General features: G+C 40.8%; 1 protein-coding gene across 1 annotated transcript in view; it reads left to right on the top strand.

Moving 5' to 3' along the window:
• ptpn9a (protein tyrosine phosphatase non-receptor type 9a) overlaps positions 1-22,751 on the top strand; it is a 244,239-nt gene that overhangs the window by 100,239 nt on the left and 121,249 nt on the right. The window contains exons 2-3 of the mRNA XM_063070911.1: positions 5,490-5,633; positions 14,138-14,227. Coding sequence (XP_062926981.1) covers positions 5,490-5,633; positions 14,138-14,227 — 234 coding nt within the window. The remainder of the gene's footprint in view (positions 1-5,489; positions 5,634-14,137; positions 14,228-22,751) is intronic.

Raw genomic sequence — 22,751 nt, 5'->3', positions numbered from 1 at the left:
CAGGAGTCTGAGTTGGGACTGATTCTTTTTGCACTATGTGTCAATGATTTGGATGATGGAAGTGATGGTTTTGTTGCAAAGTTTGCAGACAATGCAAAAATATCTGCAGGGGCAGGTAGTTTTGAGGAAGTAGAGAGGCTACAGAAGGACTTAGATTTGGAGAATGAGCAAAGGAGTAGATGGAATACCATGTCTGGAAGAGTATGGTTATGCACTTTGGTAGAAAAAAATGAAAGGATTGACTATTTTCTAAATGGAAAGAAAATACAAAAAATTGAGGTACAAAGGGACTTGGGAGTGCTTGTGCAGTATCCCCCAAAGGTTAATTTGCAGGTTGAGTCGAGGGTGAAAAAGGCAAATGTGATGTTAGCATTCATTTCAAGAGGACTAGGATATAAAAGCAAGGATATAATGTTGAAACTTTATAAAGCAGTGATGAGTTGGAGTTTTGTGAGTTTTGTGCCCCTTGGAAAAGATGTGGTGAAACTGGAGAGTGTTCAAAGGAGGTCATTGAGAATGATTCTAGGTTGGAATGGCTTGTCATAAGAAGAGCATTTGATGGCTCCGGGACTGTCTTCACTGGAATTCAGAAGAAGAGGGATGACCTCATTGAAACCTATCGAATCGTGAAAGGCCTCTGTAGACTAGATGTGGAGAGGATGTCTCCTATGTGGAGAGTCTTAAGATCAGAGGACACAGCCTCAGATTAGAGGGGCATCTTTTTAGAATGGAGATGAGGAGGAATTCTTTAGTTAGAGAGTGTTGACACAGATGGCTATGGAGGCCAAGTCTTTATGTATATTTAAGGCAGAGATTGATAGATTTTTGATTAGTCAGGGTATGAAGGGATGCAGGGAGAAAGCAGGAGATCAGAGCTGAGAGGAAAAATGGATCAAAAAGCCGAATTCTGCTCCTCTGTCTGATGATGAAGGAACAATTCCGACTGTGGGGATATTATACTTTCTGAAGGGCATTTTGAGCACATCCTTGAAATATTTTCTCTGTCTGTCTGGATAATTTCTTGATTGGAATAGAGTGTCTTCTTCATGAGTCTGGTGTCAGGTGTTTGAACAATGTGAATTGCCCATCGGAACTGGCCAAGTGCAATTTAGGGGCTCAATGCTGGGGATGTTGGTCTGGAAGAGGCTGCTGGCATTGATTTGTTTCCACTGTCAGTGTTGGTGGTTTCTCTACAGTGCGTTGAGGTGTCTGGTCTACATAAACCGTAAAGGAAGGCAGGAATCCCCATTGCTCAGAGGTATATGAGCTTTGTACTGGGTTTGAGCTGTTGATTATCAAATACTCTTTTCCTCAAATGATCAAAAGCTTTGTTTTGTGCTGTGAAGATAATATCACCATAAATGTCAACCTTCAGTAAGAGTTGGCTCCTGAGATGTGTAAAGTAGTGCAGTTTCCATGGTCTTGTCCTTTTTGGTGTTGTACAGTGGGAGCAGGTGTCGGAGGCCATTTGTTTTGTGGCTGTTAAAGTGTAAAGCCCTCAAACCCTCCTGCCTGTGCTTCAGTAAACAAATTGACAGTAGTTTGATGCAAGATTTTTTATTGTCATTCTTCAGTATAGAGTGTAAAGGAGAACAAAATGATTGTTAATCCTGACCAGACGCAGCAAAAAAAAACACAATACATATAAATATGAAAGCAACTCTGTAGAACACAATTTACAAATAACTGATGAGTGTGGCTTTAAGATCAGTTTATGAAAGGCATAGGCTCATTGTATGTACATAAAGTGATGCTAGGTGCAGGATTATCTGAACATAAGGTGACTGGCAGGAAATGAGAAAGTGACAAAATAACTCTTGGCAAGAGGAATTGTTTTAAATAGCAGTGGGGCATATGGAAACACAGTAAAACAGTGACTGAGTCAGTGTAGGTATGAGGAGTGGAGTGGCAGTGTATTGGGAGGTGAAGGGTGCCGAGGGGCTGTATAAAGGAGTGGCTGGTGTGGAGGTAGGAGGTGGTGTATGCATACTCAAGCATCATCTGTGTAGTACAGGTTACTGAAGCTGGGCTGACCTTGATTTTTGTGTAGATGACAGAGGTTGAACTCTCTGCCCTGTGGATTGGCACCACTAGTTGGAGGCAAGGTACAGTTTTGCTGGAAGAAAGTTTTAGAAAAGAGAGCCAACAGTGATCCGGCACTGCTTGATGCCGGTCTGTACTGAGATCAGGGTCTACTGTGGATCTGCTGGCTTCCACTTCATCCTGAAGTGGATGTGAGGTGGATAGGAATTTCTGTAGGTGGCTAAACCTGAGAAAGATGCCTCAATATCACAGTCCCTCTTAACTGCTGGAAGCTTGTGTGAGGTTGAAATTGATGTTTATTGTCATAGGCACGGTAAAATTCATGAAGATTAGAATAACAATAACAGCATGGTACACTGCAAGCAAATTATACATAATTTACACATCAAAATAAACAACAATATTACTGCAACACGCACAAAGTGCTGCAGGAACTCGTCAGTCCAGGCAGCATCTAAAAGAGTAAACAGTCGACATTTTGGGCCGAGACCCTTCATCAAGACTGGCCGGAAATATCAACTGTTTACTCTTTCTCATCAATACTGCCTGGCCTGTGCAGTTCCTCCAACATTTTGTGTGTGGTACACAAATCCTATCACTTGGGATTTTCTCTTTAAGAAGGATCTCCTAATGAAGGGTCTCAGCCTGAAACGTCGACTGTTCACTCATTTCCAATGGTGCTGCCTGGCCTGTGCAGTTCCTCTAGCATTTTGTGCGTGTTTCTTTAGATCTCCAGCATCTGCAGTTTTTCCCATTATAGGAAGAATTTAGTGGCTTTGGATGAGATCGTAGAAGTTGTTTACTAGGATGCTTCCTGAATTAGGTGGCATGTAGTAAAAAGAGAGGTTGGACAAATTTGGATCTTTTTTCTTGGGCGTCGTTGAGGCTGAGGGGAGACCTGATAGAAGATTGAGAGGTATAGACAGACAGCCAGTATCTTTTTTTCTCCCCCAGAGTTGAAATGTTTAATACCAGAGGGGATGCATTTAAGATGAGAGGTGTTAAATTCAAAGGAGGTATGTGGGGCAAGTTTGCTTTTATATACAGAGATTTGTGCATGCCTGAAATGCACTGCCTGGGATGGTGGTGGAGTAGAATACAATTGAGTAATTTAGGTGGTTTTTAGATGGGCACATGAATGTGCAGGAATGAAGGGATATGGACTAATTTTGTTTAATTACAGGTTTAAATTTCTCAGTAAAACATTATGGTTTGAGTGGCCTGTTATTGTGCTGTACTGTTCTTTGTTAACCGTAGATGCACCATTATCATCAAGGAGGCCCACTGACCCATCTCAGGGCAATGAAATCAACTTTGCTTTCTGCTGCTCTCATTCTGAAGTTCTGAAGGTTTCCGTATGCAGTTTTAAACGGGCTTCTCAGCTTCGGTCATTCCCTTACTGGGAATGAGGAGGTAGAGCAGAGCTGCTTGCTTGTAGTGTAGGCGGAGACGTGTATAAATCGGTTTGGAAATGGTACAACATGAGGAAGCATGTAGGATTGGGGTTATGGATCTGCTCTAGGAAAGTACAACGTAAACATTTTTGATTTTGTGAAACATATCTGTACTAGTGTGTGTACAACTCTCTAATGCATCTTTGGCTTATCTTCCAATAAGTTGTAGATGTTAGGTTGCTTTGGAAGCAAGAATCTTAAGTCGTCTTGAAATGAGGTATAATATTTTAAATCAGCTTTGTGGCAGAGATTATTCAGTGGTGTGGTTTGTTGGATGGCAGTTTCTTTTCCAGCGAAAATCAAAGATCCTTACAGACTAAGACAATAGTGTTTTGTTGTCTGCCCAAATGTGGCTCAGTGTCTGAAAATCCTCTCTTGTTGCCTCTCCTGATGCTTCCATGTCTAAACAAATAGAGGTTGTTGTGATTATTATTATGTTTTTGTTGTACCATTATGCAAATAGCTGTTGACCAAATGACTGCTGATGAATCTTATATAGTTTTATCCTGTTTTCTTTTTAATTTATAGTGCTAAGGTGATAGATATGAGTACTTGATTTACAGAGATATGTACTTCTAACGTATCCAAAAGCATAACAAACAAGATTCTGGAGGAACTCAGCTGGTCAGGAAGCATCTGTGGAGGGAAATGGACAGTCATCATTTCAGGTTGAGACCCTTCATCAGGACAATCTCTGGTCTCTTCTGGTCCTGGACTCCTGTTCCACTGGAACAGAACTTCATCAAGTATGTGTGGCAATGAGTATGCGATGGCTTTCCCATGTCTTCACCTCGTTGAAACTTGAATGTCACCCTCCCAGGCAGGGCCTGTCCCAAAAATGTTACCTGTCCATTATCCTTCACAGATGCTGCCTGACCCACTGAGTCTCTCCAGCATCTTGTTTGTTTTTCCAGATTCCAGCGTCTGCAGTCTCTTGTCTCCAGAAATATGAATTTATTTGAGAATTCTGTGCCCATCAAATGCTTTTTGCAGCATCAGCATTGCTGCAGCTTATTGGTACAGGATCAAAAAGGTGCAGCCTGACCACAGCAGCTTCCATTCATCTAGAACACTTTTTAAAGTAGCAAAAATGTCCCAAAGTGTTCCTGTGAAAGATTATACGGCAAACTTTGACACCAAGGCAGTCAGCCAAAGCTTTGGCTGGGATGGATTTCAAGGCTGATGTTTAAAGAGCACCGAGACGTGAGCAGGTTTAGGGAGGAAGTTTTGGAGCTTGGGCAATTGGAGCTATGGCCCCCAGTGGGAACAGAAGAAAGGCGGTCAATACAAATGATGTTCTAGTCCGGACAAGATGTTGGAGGTGGGGCTGCTGATACCACGGTGAGAACCGCTTCTCAAAGATCTGAGGGGGAGAAAAATGATACGAGGTTAATGGCAGTAGAATAGTTCTCCAAGTGCTTTTTGTGGATGTACTGACTGCCTCTTTGGTCACCTTGTGAGTCGCTGAAGTATTGTGTCTGTCTCCAGTTGTTGCTTAGGTGAGGGGCATTGCTTCTATTGTGATCTGTGACAACTGGTTTCTCCCTTCCATATACTCACCTCCCCCCTTTTGTTTCTATAGAGTGTGCGTGAATTATAAATTTGAACACTGCTTAGTTCAGTTGCTCAATATTATATTGTTTTACATTAATTGAATTGTTGAGAGCTTTTGCCTTTCTGACCAGCTCCTGGGCTGTGCACTTATGTTAGTGGAATGACGCCCATGTGTAGCTTACTACTGTTTGGTTCTGTAGTAAAGAAGTTGCCTTCTCCCAGCACAAGGAACCGTTGCTTTCACCATCCTCGCTGCTCAGTAGTTCCAAGTATCCTTATTCTAACGAGGTTTCCAAGTCATTCAGTTTATTAGAAATGGAGGAAGGGCAATTAATTTAATTCACATAATTAATTTATGTAAAATGTATCTCATTTAAAATAATCTTTTTGAATCTACCCCCGCAAACCTTTGAAAGGAGTTACCTGTCTGTCTTTCAGGCCACCAAACAGTTCCTGGAGGAGATCAACAAGTGGACGACCCAGCATGGCATCTCTCCTCTTTCCTGGAATGCTGCAGTCAAATTCCTCATGGCCAGAAAGTTTGACGTATACCGAGCCATTGAGCTCTTCCACTCATACCGGGTAAGTTGGGTATGAGTATTTGTCTGTGTACATACAAGGGCCAGTGATATGGATGTGTGTTTTATTGGGCAATAGTTGGGAGAAGCATTCAGTAAACTTTGCTTTGTAGATAATGTTCCTAAAATCCACCGGGGTAGTTGTTTGTGCATTTAAGTATCCAGTGCACTTGTTCAAATGACAACAGCTGATAATGGGTGCAAAAGCGCTTGAACCCCTGACAAGCGGGGAGGTGTAAGGGAGTAGAATAAAGTCTCTCCAGATCCAGATGAAAAATAAATATTGCAAAGTAAATGCAACTAATCATTTTGTGGTTTCTTCTGTTTTCATCTTTTCTTACATTAATAATATTTGAGTAAATGTGACTGTCGAAAATATTGTTATATTTAAAGAGGTTATAAACCCAGCAGAACAAACTGCTGATATAATAGTACATCCTGCCCAGTCCCTCCCTTTACCCTTCTGTACGGCAGTGTCTCAGGAAAGGGCCACAAAAGCTCCAGTGTGTCTTTTTGCTTAATCAGTACACCATTGAAATCACTGCAGGTTCGATCTTAGACAGCCTCAGAGAATAACACCAGTATGATTGTGGAGAACATATTAAGTATTTGAGTTTTTATTCACTGACTGGCAGGGATTATTTTAAAATGACTAATTCATTTTTCCCTTTCTTGGGCTAAGTGCCTCTCTCAGATGTTTGGTGGCTCTTGTATAAGTGTAAGAATAGGCCTTTCAGCTGGTTGAATTAATTTCCCACATATTACATCATACCTGCATTAGTTCCAGTAAATAACAAACATTTTGTCAAACACAATTTTGAAATTTATAATTGCTCATATTTTCAACAGTGGCAGTTGTATCAGGAAAAGTGCTCGAATTTATGATTCAGTGGGAGAGAGCACTTTGAAATTATTAATAGGAATGTATAAAGTCAGTGTAGGATTGTGAAAGGGGAATTATTTGATAAGTTGAAGTTTTGAGATTGTAACTAGTGTATTTGTACTTTCAGAAGGTATTTAATGAGGTGGCCCAGAAAAAAATTATTGAATAAAGTTAGACCATTCGGATTATGGGTTTATTACCAGAGTTGAGGACGGTGAGTTGAGGGTGTTGCAAGGACTGGTGGTGGTGTCCCAGCTTTTCACCATCTACATCAATGATTTGGATGAGGAGATCATTGATGCAAATCTGGTTGCTTGTAATGTGGATGTGGAGATACTTGAGGGGTATGTAGACGGATCAAGTAAGCAGACAGGGATAGGTCAGATGGGACATGATACGGAAAAGTGTGAGGTCATCCACTTTGGAAGAAAAAAGTAGGAAGGTGAATTGTTTTCGATTGGTGAAGAATGAAGGGTGTTGGTAGTCCGAGGGACTTGGATGTTCCTATATACAGATCACTGAAAGTTGATACAGGTGTTGCATAAGCAATATGTAAGGCTTATGGTACATTGGCCTTTATTGTAGGATGATCTGAGTACAAGACTAGAAATATCCTGCTTCAATTATATAAAGCCCTGGTGATACCGCTTCTGAAATACTATGTACAATCTGGTCTCTGTACTTACGCGAGGATATAACTGTAAACAAGAGAAAGTAGTGAAGGTTTATCTGATTGATTCTTGGGATATGTATGAAGAGATATCATGCAGAATGAAACTACGCTATCTGGAGTTGAGAAGAATGATAATTGATCTCATTAAAACATACACAATTGAAAAGCTGTTTAGCAGAGAAAATGCAGGGTTGATGTTACCTGGAATGGATGTCTAGAATCAGGGATCACAGAATCAAAATAAGGAGTCAGCTATTCAGGATTCAGATGATGGGGAGTCTTTGAAATCCTCAATACAAGTGGTCCGTGGAGATCGAAAAAAATTAGAATTAGTTTATTTTTGTCACATCTACCGATTTGCAATTAGAAGCTTGCCTTGCATACTGTCCATACAGATTAGTTTATTGAGGTAGAACAAAGCAAAACATTACCAATGCAGAATAAAGTGTAACAGCTACTGAGAAAGCAGGTAAACAATAAAAAGCAAGATCATAGCAAGGTAAATTGAGATCAAGAGTCCAATTAATTGGACAGAAAATTGAAGGATATGGAGCAATGTAGGAAGGTGGCACTGAGGTAGAAGATTAGCCATGACATTGAATGGCACAGCCACCACAAAGGACTGAATCCACCACTGCTGCATCTATTTGTAAAATTCTTTGGGGAAGGAGGTCCAGATATCTGCTCAGCTCTTTATGAAGAGGCCCTTGCTGATATAATCTGATTGCTTGAGCTCTCTTTACCAAGGAGCCAGACTTATTCTTAGTTTCTGTCTCTGGGCAAGTTTTGGATTACACTGCCATTGTCATTTAGCAAAACATATTTCTACCTCTGACTTTACCAAAATGGTCCCTGCTTCTATTTATCAGCTGAACCCCACTGATGTTTCTTTGTTCTTTCTTGACTATTCTGACATAATACAGGACAGTGTTCCTCATTCTGTCCTCTGTAATCTTGAACTAACGGGCACAGCCCTTGTCACTATCGTAGCATAAACATTATGACCACTATCTTCACTTTGCACTAAAGTGGTCTTCTCTTGCTTTAATTGTGTGTTTTTTTTTGTAAGAATTGTGTATAATTTATATTTTACTTGTGAATGCTGTTTATCTGACACTAAGTGCCGGTGATGCTACTGCAAGTAAGATTTTCATACACCTGTGCATACATGTACTTGTACAAAGATATATTTGACGTCATTCAAAATTTGTATTTCCCTTTTCTAACTTGGACCATTAATTATCCGTGTAAAAAGTGGCTTCTGTTGACTCCTAGTTAAGCAATGCTTAGATTTGTATAGGACTTCATCTTTATTTTTAGATCTTTGCCTCTGTCTATCAATATTCTCTAATTTCCTCCGGGCCTACAAAATTCTCAAGATATTTGTGTTCCTCCAGTTCTGGCCTTTCAACCACTTCACATTTGGTCTGGCATCTTTTGAAAACTCTGAAATCTTCTCATCAAATTTCTCCACTTCTCTGTCTTCTAAGACAGTCTTTAAAGGTTCTAAAAGGCAAAAGCATGGTAGTGTAGTAGTTAGTGCGATGCTTTACAGTGCTAACTGTAAGATCAGGGTTCAATTCCTGTCACTGTCTGAAAGGAGTTTGTATGATCTCCCCTTGACTGTGTGGGTTTCCTCTGGATGCTTTGATTTCCTCCCACACTACAAAGATGTACAGTTAGGGTTACCAAGTTGTGGGCATGCTGCGTTGGTTCCTGGAGCATGGCAACGCTTGCGTAATCCTCACTGATTTGATGCAAGTAACACAGGTCACTGTATGTTTCAATGTACACGTGACAAATAAAGCTGATCTCTATCTTTGTGCTTTGATCATCTTTCCTTACAGAATAGGAGAAAGCCATTTGGCCACCTCATAGAGCAATCTTGTTCTCCCACTAATATTCACAGTATCCCATTCCCCTTAAAATCCCATCAGTGCTATCACCCATCCCCAACAGGGGCAGTATTCAGTGGCCAACTACATACAAATCCCCACATCTTCACGAAATGGGAGAAAACTAGAGAACCCACACTATCATGAAGCAGGCAAGCTCCACGCAGACAGCACAATAGTTTAGTATTGAACCCAGGGTGCTGGAACCATGAGCCATGTACTCAACCAACTGTGTCAGCATGCCCCTGGCTTCTGTTTATGTACTTTGTGTGGCACGTATAGGGTTTTGTTTGATATAACTCTGTGAAGCGCTAAAAACCTGTGTTCTTAGTGTGTTAAAGAGCAGCCAAAAAACCACTGCTGTAACCTGCCGAGTACGTGATTTCCCAATATGTCAGAGCAGCATGGAGGGAAATTGTCCGCCAACTGGAATTTCCAGATGCGACCCAAAGCGAGCGAAAGAGCAGCAAAATAGAGTTGCAGCAACTCTAATTTTATACCTGTTATCTTGATTCTTTTCTAGAACTAGAAGGCACATTGTTTATGTTTCACTTTTCCACATCCTGTCCACTATCTCTGCTGAGATCGGCAAGTCGGTAGCAAAGGAGAATGGTAACTTGGTGTCATAATTCTGCTGTAGTTATGTTTTTTGCTTGCAGTAAGGCCTCAAACTTTTTGATACACTCAATAAAATGCTTACATTGATGCTGTTTCCTGGAAAATCGTGGTACATACTTCCATTTGTCTTAGTTAACCTTTGCTCCCTGGGGTTAAATGTGTGCCTTAAGGGATTGTTTGACCTGAGAAGAATCAAGCTTCGTTTTGTTACCACTCATTCTTAAAATCACACTAGACAATGGGGTGACCCATTGGGGCACCCTTTGAGAGAAGGGTAGTGCAATCTGATATGAGCAGATTGAACATTAAATTTTCCTGAATGCTATTGGTACCGCTTTGCTTTGGAAACTGAAGTAGAAAACCTCAGTTTATTAAAGAAGAATGATGTGTAACAAAGCAAATATAGCTGTTCCTCATTTAACGGTACACTTTTGGTGGCATCATTTCTGGTTTATCTGCCACCCTTGTACCTCTCATTGTCATTCTGGAGACGTGCAGCCCTTCCATCCCCTGTCTCTTCAGCTCTTCTGCTGTTTGTTGTTTGTTTCTGATTCTGGAGACGTGCATGCCTCTCCTCCTCTGTCTCTTCTTCTCTCATCTTTTTTTGTCCAGACTCTTTGATCCTGGAGTTGTGTGGCCCTGGCCTCATCCGATTCTTGTTCTCTCCCTCTCCTTGCAGCTTCCCGACGACGTTTGGCATCATCTCTTGACCATAATGTCCCCCTTCCCTTTCCATGCGGCATAATTAGGCTGACCATTTTTTTTTTACCCTAATGCTGGATAGAAGATACGAAGCACTAACACCAAAGGATGCTGATTATTCTTGATGATGTGGTGGCGCTCTCCTAAATGGACGTGATATAGTCACTGCTGTCCTTTGACTGCAGCACAGGGTTTTATGGGTGTCTTGAAGTACGTCATCACAATAAGATTTAATTATCTCTTATTGATGGGTGGCAGTTAACTGTCCCAATCCTGCACATGCTGATGGTGATTAGCAGAATGTGACCCCTCGAAATAGAGCTGCCCTGTCCTGCCCTTTTGCTCCGGTAGGTGTCGCTGCTGAGGCTGGCCATGCTGCGTCGGGCTGTCGCGTCCCGATTTCCACGGTGGCCGATCGGGTCTCGGGTGAAAGCCAGTCTGTTGATTTTTGGTGAATGAGCAATTTTATACGAATATATAACCCTGAACTTTGCCTGCATTCTGTAAGTTAGCGCATTTTAATTTGATTTAGCCAAAAAATTGCCACTGTAATGCACCATTTGTGCTAATTGGAGGTCACTGACAAACGGACAGACAGAGCATGAGAGTTTTAGTAGTATATAGATGGAGCAGACATTTGTGGATATCTATTAAAAGTATCTAGTTACCCTCTTCACAGCCTCGGGTCTTTGAAGGTAATCATAACATTATGTCAGGTCAATTAATTCAGCACCTGTGACCTTTCTGGATCTCAGTTCAAGAGGCTTACTGGATAGTTGCCCGGCCTTCTGACGAGTTTCCGAATTCCTGCTTGTCCTGTCAAAATAAGGATGTAGCGTGGATTCATTCTTGGCTTTGTTCACTTTGCTGTGAGACGACTACTCCTATTTGTTCCTGCTTTGGTTTTTACACTTGTCAAACCCAGGTTAATTGCTGTTTCATTCAGCTGAATTTAAACATCTTAAATAGTGGCCTATAATAACCGTTTCAAAATGAAGAGCAGAATGAATTCATAAAAACATATAGTTATATTCCACATTGAAATTACAACTTTCTAGTTGAAAACATTTGTACTTTTTGCATATGCTCTTCTCTGTTTTAATAGTTTCCAACACCGCTTGATGGGGTTGGGGAATGAGGTGAGCAGTGAGGCAAGGGAGAGGTTAAAATGACTCTGTATTTCAAGACACTGTATTACCAGTATATAGGATGTGATTAGTGAAAAGGTTTCACATTCACTGCTTATTCAAGTTCACTTACCTAGTCAGGAAAAGCTGGTGTGTTTATTTGTGCGTGCATGTGTGCTCTCTGTTTACATCTCCTCGTGGGAGTTCGAACAGTAGATGAAGGCAAATTGCCTAAAGTCCACTTGGATGATATCCAAAAGTTAAGATCCCACACAGTAATACATAAGCTGTGTGCAGAGGAAGCATTCTTTCCCACAGCTGTTGATATTGCCTTCTTCCCTCCCTTTGCCCTGAATAAAAACTTAGTCCTGCACAAACTGGACCATGTTGCTGCAGTCTGTGCTAGCAATTAGAACAACCCAAAGCCATAGCTGCCAAGTCACTATTGGGAACGGCATTATTGAAACCGTGCAGGCTCTTGTCATGGATTCTGATTAGGCATAATTAAGCAGAATCCTCATCTATTGAATTTCTGCAAACCATTCTCCACAGTCTCCTTGGAAACTTGTTTGACTCAGCCAAAGTATATCTGTATACTGATGTGTTCTTACAAACTACGTACGTTTGACTCATCTCTTCCCCTTGCCGAATGCTGTTGAGAACTGTGGTGTTTTGTTTACTGCTCAGCTTCTCAATGAGACTTTGTACTGACTTGTCACTTCATCAGAGCTGCTTTGACTTAGTTGACAAAGTGCTTTACTGCCAACCTTGAATGAGTAGCCAAAACAATCGTTTCACTATCTTGCCTTTTGAGCCAGTGTGGTAGAATTGCAGGGTTGAGTAGGCTGTTCAATAGAGTGAACAGATGTGAATTGCTGCATGAGAATTCACTACTGCTATATAGTAAACTTTGAAAATAATTTAAGTCATATTGTGTACAAAAGCAAAAGGTGTTGGAAGCCTGAATTAAAGATATAAAATATGACACATATTTTGAAAGTCATTTGTATGGAGCGAAATAGTTACATGCGTAAGGTGTGCCTGACTAAGGTACCAGGTTGTTTATTGCCTAACACGCAGTTCTAATGCATCATAAGTGGAGTACCTGGCAGATAAATAGAAACAAATTGAAATTTGTGAAAATCATAGACTCTTCTTCATGACCCTCCTCCCCCTGCCCTTACCCATTCATCCACAACTTAACCTCAGTGTGGTTCACGTAATCCAGCTGGTCAAGCTGTAAAATTGGAGGACAAGAATGGTTTATTTCAGAGATTGGCAAGGATTGTTTTGTTGAGTTCTGTGCTTCATTGTTTGAGTAAATGAATAAGGTAAAAATGAAATTCATTTTTTTAATTTTCTTCATGTTACATGGGAACCAGAAGTGGTCAAATGCTCCCTGGTATGGGGCAGGAATAGTTGGAACTGTTCTCGGTGGCTTGGGATGATGGCTGGAATGACTAGCCAAGGATTCAGGTAGATGAATAAATACCTCTCTTGGTACAGTTCTCCCTCAGGACATCTTACAATATGACCTTATTGAAACCTGCTCTGGTACAACTGATACATCTAATCCCAGAGTACACTTCCACTTCATTTATTAGCTCATTGCAAATTGTCAGATTTACTTTAGAGGCACCCAATACCTCAGGGAGAAATGGCTCGACTGACAATTTGGTTCTTATTATGTATATCATTTGTTCTTTTTTTATTACAAGTATTCATTTCTCAGCTATTTCCAAAGGTGTTTTGTTTTGATGTTTGTGTTTCTACTGCTGGCATTCCTCTTTCATTGCCTTACAGAGTTTGGGAAGTTGGGCTCCACTTCCACTAGAGGATGTGAGGAAGAAAGGAGGAACCTGATAACTGAGGGACTATACTTATGGTTCTTCATCAGAAGCTTGTGTTGATTGTTAATGGTTGTTATGAAGGAGAAATTGTGTCTTCATTTTAAAGGAGGCAGAAGGGATCTTTCTCCCTTACAGCCAATGCAATATTCTTCAACAGTAGGATGAAATATTCTTCTCTTTATTTTAAATGTGTTTTTGGTACTGGTACTGTTGGAGCCTGTGATCAACAGTTTGAAGATGGATTGAGCAATCTGCTGCTTTGCGATCTTCGAGAGGATTCCAAGAGACAAGCAGCCTCAAGGCCTAGAAGCTTAGAAACGAGGCATGAGCCCATGACTGACTCCATATCTTGCCAGTTAAAGCATCAAGTAAGATTGAAACATCAAGATGAGCGACTTGTTCAGTGCCATCGACCAGCATCTCGCTTGCTGCTTGAACTTTGAATTGTAGCTTTTAGTTTGGTGATATTCCATTACAATTACTGCTGGATCAGTCTTCCTTTTTCATGTTTCTAGATTATCCCCATTACCTGTGAGTATCTCAACACAATGATATGGTCCACACTTCTAAAGTTCTATCTTTGTATCCACAAACTCAATGTGTTAAGTTGTTGGGGACATCTCCAAGTGAGTTGTCCTTCAGAACTGTAGCAGAATAGAATGGATTTCATCAGAGAAAATGCTCTAAATAGCAAATTGCTCATGTTTTGTCACATTCATGTAATTGCTGGAGTAATGAAATTCTTTTGGTTTCTTTTCAGGATACAAGGTTGAGAGAGGGTATCGTAAAGTTGAAACCTCATGAAGAACCTCTTAGATCTGAGCTGCTGAGTGGCAAATTCACTATCCTGGTAAGCTTGAAGGTCTTAAAATGGGGATCAATATTGTCTGTCCTAGGTGACTTTGCCATTGATGATGCAGCATAAAATGGTGTACCTAGCTGCCCTATATCAGGATCATCCAGATTTTTCCTGAGCAGGCTACAGTTCTGATTGGAAGTGGAAAGGTTGGAGGCAGATGATGATCATCTCAAATTTACTTTGTTTTTTTTAGCTTAGGCAATGTGACTGAGATTCATACTGGGATCTGAAGTTTGTTTAATAGGATACTTGCTGGGAGTGTGTCTGGAACACTGATACATTGCTTAGAGGACAACCATGTGCTTCAGTATCCAGGATTCACCAAGAAGAAATGAAATCTGAGTTTTGTTTCTCTAAGGAGCACAGAACAAAATGCCTATAGAATTGATATTGAGGAGTCGTGATTCAGGGTAGTCTTGACTACAGAATGGTATCGATCAATTCGTTACTTGGGCTGGGCAGTGGCGGATGGACTTTAACCGTGATAAGTGTGAGGTTGGAGCAGCTAATAAGGCTAGAATAAATTCCATGAATGGTAGGCCCTAGAGAGTATGGGGGAACAAAGGGATCTTGGTGCACTCATCCAAAGATCCTTGAAGGCTATGACACAAGGTGGTGAAGGAGGCAGACCAGATGTTTGCCTTCATTAACTGGGACATGGAATATAAGAGTAAGGAGATGCCGTACAACTTTGGATATCAAGAATATTGTGTGCAGTTTTGGTCACTACACTTTTGGAAGGACCTGACTGGACTGGAGAGGATGCAGAGGAGATTCTTTGTTGCTTTGATCCCAGCATCTGCAGATTATTTTGTGCTTAAGATTCATCAGAATGTTGGCTGGGATGGGGTATTTCAGTTATGAGGAGAGACTGAGTTGGCTGTTTTTTTTTCCTTTGGAGCAGAGACAACTGACGGGAAATATAATAAAGCTGGTCCACGTGATGGGAGACAATAGCTGGGGTAGATGGGAAGAAAGTTTTCCCTATTGCAGAGTTGTCTGAGACCAGAGGGCATAGGTTTAGGATCTGGGCTAATAGGTTTAGATAGGATCTGAGGAAGAACATTTTCTTGTAGGGTGGTTGACATCTGGAGTGCGCTGCCTGCGACTGTGATAGAGGCAGGTACACTCACAACATTTAAGAAGCCTGTGATGTGCCAGAGCTGCGTAGGCTGTGGATCAAGTGCTAGTAAATAGGATTAGTATAAATATGTTTTGGATTTGGGGGAAAAAAACACAGGTGCTGTAAATGTAAAATAAATCAGTAAATGCCGGAACGGGTCAACAGATTAAACAGCGTATGTAGGAAGCAAAACATAGTACAGATTTCAGGTCAACAACCTTTTATCAGAACTTGCTGGTGTTCACTAACTTTATGGACTAGGAATACAAAGCCATCTGCTACAAAGCTGCTCTGTTGTTACTGTAAGACTAAACTATTTTCATACAAAAATATGAATTTGGTTCAACCAAAGTGAAACCAAGTGATTTTGTCAAGAGCGTTAGATTTCCAGTCAGGTTCATAACGTTGTGAAACTGTCAGTGTGTACGTAACCTTTTCAATCAACTTGCTAAGTAACTATCAAATAAAAATATTTGAGCTGAACAATTAAAAATGAGTGTCAATGCTCCATGTGATGGAGATGGGTGGTGATTGTGACATGTTGGCAATAACGGGGAGCCCACGTGCTCCGTTACCTAAAATGAGCATCATCCAGAAGACTTCAAAATTAACTGTTTTGTAATCTGCCAGCAACTGCAGTAAGTACAGTGTAATACAAAGTGAGAGTTTTCCGTTCACGAGATATGGGTGTCACAGGGAAGAGTGCATTATCAAGCCCAGTTCTGATTGAGGGGATAGTGATGATTCCCGTCAACCTAACTGCTTCTTCAACCACTGTCGCTGTTCTAGTGAAGGAACTCCCTCGTTTAAGGCATTTGTTATGGTTCCTTTTCGCGCCTTGTGGCACATCGGTTGGCATTTTTGCCGTTTCCGTAGCATTTGACTGTTTTTTTACGAAGTTGAGTTGCTTGCTCGACGCTCAACCCAGCACGGATGGAAAGCGTGCGAGGAGCTGGCCAGATTCGAAGTTGGGCCACTCACCGCGAAGTCCGGTGCTGATGCCACCAGTCAGGAGTTTAGGGTAGGGTGTACTAGAATTTCATACCAGCAACGATAAAAGAATGGCAGATTATTTTCATATTGGATGCTGTCGGACCTGAACAGGAAGCTGCAGGTAGTGCATTCTTATTTGTCGTTCTAGGTGGAAGAGGTTGTTGGTTTGGAAAATGTTGTCAATGTAATACAGTCAAATAGCTGCTGTGCATTTTGTTGGTAGTACAAATTACAGGTGTGGTTTGGTGGAAGAGAATGTTTAAGTTATTGGATGGGGTGCCGATCAAGTAAGCTATTTTGTCCCACACATACAAAGCACCGGATGAACTTAACAAATTGGACAGAATCTACGGAGGGGAATAAACAGCGAACATTTCGGGCTGAGACCCTTCATCAGGTCTCGGCCTAAAATCTTGACCATTCATTCCCCTCCATAAATGCTGCCTGACTGGCTGAGTTCCTCCAGTATTTTGTCTGTGTTGTTTAAGATTTCCAGCATCTGCAGAATCTCTTGTGTGCAAGTTAGTGGATGTGGTTGAACTACTTGTGTTGGGACTGTCCTCTTGCAGACAAATAGTGATTATTCTCACACCCCTGTTCCTTGTTGATAGTGTGGAGAGGCATTTTCTACAGCATACTCTGAACTGTTCTTTTAGCCACAGATACTGTGCTTGATGTAGTTGAGTACTTCCTGTTGAGTGATGACCTCAAGTTTGCTGACGATTGGGAATGCAGCAGCAGTTATGCTGTTGACTATTGGGGTAAGAGGTTAGATTCTAGAGTCCTATAGGTTAAGTTCCTATATCTGAGAGGAAACTTAACAATGAAATTGGGAAAGAGTACCAATTTTCCCCTGAAGCGAACGGGGGGTATGTAGAGATGGCCAGGAATCTTAGGATAGCCCCAACCTCAGAGAAGGAGCTGATGCCATCACCAAACAGCTTCCAGGACATATCGCAATAGGTGCTGCCTGGGTGGTGGGGGGCCAGGGGTGGGTGGTGGTGTGAAGGGTGCTGCAAAAGACCCGAGATGAGGCAACCTACCATCCACAATCCAGGCCATGATCTCTTCTCTCTGCTGTCATCAGGAAGGAGGTACAGGAGCCTTAGGTTGCACACCTCCAGATTCAGGAAAAAATTCTTACCCGTGAACCATCCGGCTCCTGAACCAGCGTGGGTGACTTCACTCACCTCAACGTGAACTGGTTCCACAACCTATGGTTCATTATCAAGGACTCTGCAACTCGTGCTCTCAGTATTGTTCATCTGTCAATTGTGTCTTGAAGTTCAGTTCTTTGTTTGTATAGCTCCTCAGAAGGAGCCATAACATATTTCTTATCAATTTCTTTAATCTTGTCCACAATTGCCATCTCCTCCTGCTTCTGTTTCTTCCTCAAAGCAACGGAATACGAAATAATCTGACCCCGAATATAGGCTTTAAAAGTGTCCCAAAGAGTGTTAACCGAAATATCTTCTGTATGGTTAATTGTAAAAAAAAGCTCAATCTGTTCATTCATAAAATTAACAAAGTCCGAGTCCTGAAGCAACAGCGAATTAAAACGCCATTGTCTATTGTTTGGTATATTGGCCATAATTTTAATAGAAAGCTTAAGTGGAGCATGATCCGAAATGGTTATAGAATCATAATCACATTTAATCACTGAAGGAATGAGACGAGAATCAATAAAAAAATAATCAATTCTTGAATAGGAATGATGAACATGTGAAAAAAAGGAAAAATCTTTTTCCTGAGGATGCAGAAAACGCCAAATGTCCGTCGACCCAGAATCAGAAAGGAAAAAATTAATCAAATTTACAGATTTATTAGGTAAAGTCCGTAAAGGAGCCGAACGGTCCAAAGCTGGAGATAAACAGGTATTAAGATCTCCGCCCCAAATCAATGAAAACTCGTTCAAATTCGGAAACTGATCAAACAATGATTTATAAAATTCCGGACAATCCATATTAGGAGCATAAACATTAACCAAAACTACTTTTTTATTAAATAGTAAACCACTAACCAATAAAAATCTACCATTCGGATCAGAGATAATATCCTGTTGTATAAAAGTAACTGAGGAATCTATAAAAATAGAGACGCCTCGAATCTTAGCATTGGAGTTCGAATGAAATTGTTGTTCCTTCCAGAATTTGAAAAAACGTAGTCTGTCCCCCCTCCGTACATGGGTCTCTTGTAAAAATAAAATTTGTGCTTTAAGTCTCCGGAACATTTTAAAAACTTTTTTTCTTTTAATAGGATGATTAAGACCATTAGTATTCCAGGAGACAAAATTAATAATAGACTCCATAAATCCTAAAGTCAACCCACAACAAGGAGGATTGACAATAGGCGCGACCCACAAACCCGGAGAGGAAACAGAACATACAAAAGATACCGGGGAAAAGGACGCAACCAGTACTTCAATAATGTATATAGCCCAAAGAAAAACAAACTAAAACGTGAAGCCCCGCCCACCACCCCCCACCCCAAGACCCCAAGGCAAAATCTAAAGCAGACCCGCCAGAAAGAAGCAAGCGCTAAAACTACCCCCATGACTTCCGGTATACGCTCCCTAAAAAAAAGGTATAAATATGAAAAGGATCAGCTAATTGTAAAACAGTAAAAAATAAGTAAAAAAAAAGTTAGCTCAATTAGAATACACACAGAACAGAACAAAAGCCGGAAAATATATATTTAAAAAAACCACAATAAACCTCAAACTCATGAATAGACACAGCAACAAAAAAAAATAGGATTATTAACATAAAGTGATTATAAAAAGCAAAACAGAATAAAATTTAAAAAAAAACTACAAAATTTAAGGCCGCACAGGAAATACGTAAGATGACAAAAGGGAAGTAACCACCCAGAATCCCCTGGGAAAAGAAAGAAATGACGCAGTTAAAAAAGAAAGTTTAGCAGCCATATTAAGAAATCAAAAGTAAACTTTTCTGCCCAAAAAGGGCACAGAAAAGTTAAAACCAACCAATTCACAGCCTCCGATCAACGGAGAAAATTTAAAAAAAGGCAATTAAGATGTTGAAGATGAAAGTTGATCCAGATAACTCTGGGCATCCGATGGAGAATCAAAAAAACGAAGGGCTCCATCTAACATGCGAATCCTTAGACGTGCAAGGTACAGCAGCGCTGGTCTTAAATCCATCTTATAGAATTCCGACATCATGGATCTGTAACGGACCCGTTGGTCCCAGATTGGTTTACTGAAACCTTCCACGAATCGGAACTTAAGATCCGAAAAATCAATGAAACCTTTAGATCGAGCGAATCGAAACAGTCTCTCCTTGTCTTGAAAGTAATGAAAACGTAAAATAACATGCCTAGGTCTATCTGACCTAGACGAGTATGATGGGATTCTGTGAACACGATCCAGTAGCGGTGGTTGGTCAGGAAATACAGTAGGGAATGCATCTTTTAAAAGTTGAGAGAAATATTTCATGGGGTTGTTAGCTTCAACGGCTTCTCTCACGCCGATCATTCGTAAATTCTGCCGTCGCATTCTAGATTCCAAGTCAGAGTTTTTAAAAGTCAAAAAGTCAAGTTTCTTCTTCATTACATTAATTGTTTCTTCGATTTTCCCCATCTTAAGCTCACTTTGTTGCGCGAATTTTTGAAGATCAGATATAGCCGACTGATGTTCCGCAATAAATGTTTGCATCTTATCAATTAAATCGGCAATTTTCTGGAAATTAGTTGAGATTTCCGCATGAATCAGGTCTTTAACAAAGCCTGCAATTTCTGTACGAATCATCTCCCTAACAGAGGTTGAAATTTCCCTCTGAATTAACTCCGATATCGCTTTCAAAGTCACCGGTGATTCAGTCGGAGGGAGATCCGTAGCTTTCGGTTTAGCCGGAGGTTTACCATCCTTGCCGTTTTTCCCGTTCTTAGACATAGCAGATCTAAGTATCATCCAATTGTCAGAGAATTCAGTTTAGTTCAAAGTATTGTAAAAATTGATGCCTTAATGGTTAATTAAAGTATAGCTGACCATAGAGAAAAAAAAACTCAGAGGTAATGGAGCGAGTCAAGAACGCGACTTCACTCCATGAGCGCTACCGGAAGTCTCCAATTGTGTCTTTATGTGCAGTTGCACATTTATCAGTCTTTGTGAGTAGCTTTTCATGGATTCTAGTGTATTTCTTTATTCTACTGTGAATACCTGCAAGAAAATTAATCTCAGGGAAGTATAGAGTGACATACACATACATTGATCATTTACTTTGAACTTTTGAACTCCTGAAAACAATGTCGACCCTCTTTGTGGAGCCTGTCAGCTATCGTGCTGGGGTGTTTGGGGTAACCCTCAATGCTGACCTAGTCACTGGAGACAGGAAGAGGAAGTGAGCTGAGCCGGGTATTGTAATCAATGAGGGAATTCTGCCAGCAACTTGATAGCCCTGGGACCATGTCTGACCTGGTCCAATCTTCTGGGCCCAAACCCCGATCCATGCCTGGATCAAGCAGTGGTGGAAGGCATACTGATGGGCAGAGTCTGTCATCATATCACAGTGAGTTGCGGTAGTGGTGACCATGGGTGTGTCACTGTCGTGTGAATACTGTTGGATATGAGTCTGTCATTGCATAACAGTGGTGGGTACATATGATGTGTTCCTTTGTGGGCAGTGATTGTAATGATTCAATAGACTCATTCTGGCTTAATTCTGTTCCTGTGTCTTATGGTCTTACAGCTAATTTCTTTTAAAGATTGATTACATGTACAATAGAATGTAAAATCCTTTGCATTATGTCCTGGCCAGGGCTTTCCACTTTTGTCTGTTTTCCTGCTCGAGACCATTAGAAGCAATGCAGTCCAGTGTATCACACAAACCTGCTCTGTCCACACTTCCCACTGCCTTGGGAAAGCAGCTAATGTAATCACTCCAGTTATTCTCTCACCTCCCCTCTCCCATCGGGCAGAAGATACCAAAGCTCGAGAGCACATACCACCAGGTCCAGGTTCAGGTGCAAGCTTCTTTCATGCTGTTATCAGACTCTTAATGGACTTTTCCTGTGCTAAATAGATGAATTTTTGATCTCCTAACCTACGCTGTGTCCCTTGCACTTCTTTGTCATTTTCTCTATAAATATGAAACTCTATTCTGCACTCTGTTTTCCCTTTTACTACTTCAGTGCACTCTGCAATGATCTGTCTGAATGGTATGTAAAGAAAAGTTTTTCACTGTTTCTCAGTGCACGTGACAATAATATTCCTATTCCATTTGTTAGCAACAAGACGCAGTTACATAAACTTGAAGGATTTCGGATGAAGTTAATGGTATGAAACACAATAGCTGTAGAGGCTGGACACAGAGGAATTATGTCCAGCTTCCTGATTCGGGGTGGGGTGAGTGAGCTGGTGGAGACAAGTTAAGAATGCTTCCCCTGTTAAGAAATGGAGCATTCTTTGAAAAGAAGGCTTGGCTTCTATACATTTTTCTGAATGGTTTGAAATGTGTTGTTGAGAGTTGACATTTGAATATAATAGCTCACACTTTGAGAATTGGAATGTTTTAAAGGTGCAGATTTTAAGAATGGATACATGTCAGGTCCATTTTTATTTTCTTTTATACTTCCCTTATTTTACATATACAGTCGGCCCTCCTTATCCGCGAGTTCCGCATGTGCGAATTCAACCAACCATGAATCGAGAAAACCCGGAAGTGCTCTTCCAGCACTCGTTGTTTGAGCATGTACAGATTTTTTTTTCTTTTCATTATTCCCTAAACAATTCAGTATAACAACTATTTTACATAGCATTTACATTGTATTAGGTATTATAAGTAATCTAGAGATGATTTAAAGTATATGGGAGGATGTGCGTAGGTTATCGTGGATCGGGGTCGAAAAAAAAACAGAGGTTCTCTTACTAAGTAAGTCGGAACAGGTACATCCGGTATTATTTAGCGTCAGTTAGTCAAACATTTGTTTTAGTATATAGTATATATTTTACATTTCTATGCATATAAAATACTTAAGAAACGTATGTTTTAGCGCTGGGCTCGGGAATGGAAGTTCCCGAGTTCGATCCAGTGACAGATTGCTCCCGAGTTCGATCCAGTGACAGATTGCTCCCGAGTTCGATCCAGTGACAGATCGCTCTCGAGCGCACTGTCCATCCATGCCGGGTTGATGTGGAGGATCAAAAACCCAAAACTTCAAAACCCAATAATTAAACCACTGCGTTGCTTAGTAATAATTGTAGCTTTAATCGGGCAGGGCCTTTCTCATTTTATCCTTTAAAATTGTTCTGCTCGTTGACTGACTGTAGCCTAATGCTTTTCCAATGACCGATGGCGTTTCACCTCTTTCTGATCGCTTTATTATTTCCACTTTATTTAAAATCGCGATTGTGATTATTTTCGTGTACAGAAACACTGC

Source organism: Mobula hypostoma, chromosome 18, assembly GCF_963921235.1.
Source record: "Mobula hypostoma chromosome 18, sMobHyp1.1, whole genome shotgun sequence".
NCBI classification, from domain to species: Eukaryota; Metazoa; Chordata; class Chondrichthyes; order Myliobatiformes; family Myliobatidae; genus Mobula; species Mobula hypostoma.
Note: the sequence above shows the minus strand (reverse complement) of the source record. Positions and strands in the feature narration are given on the sequence as shown.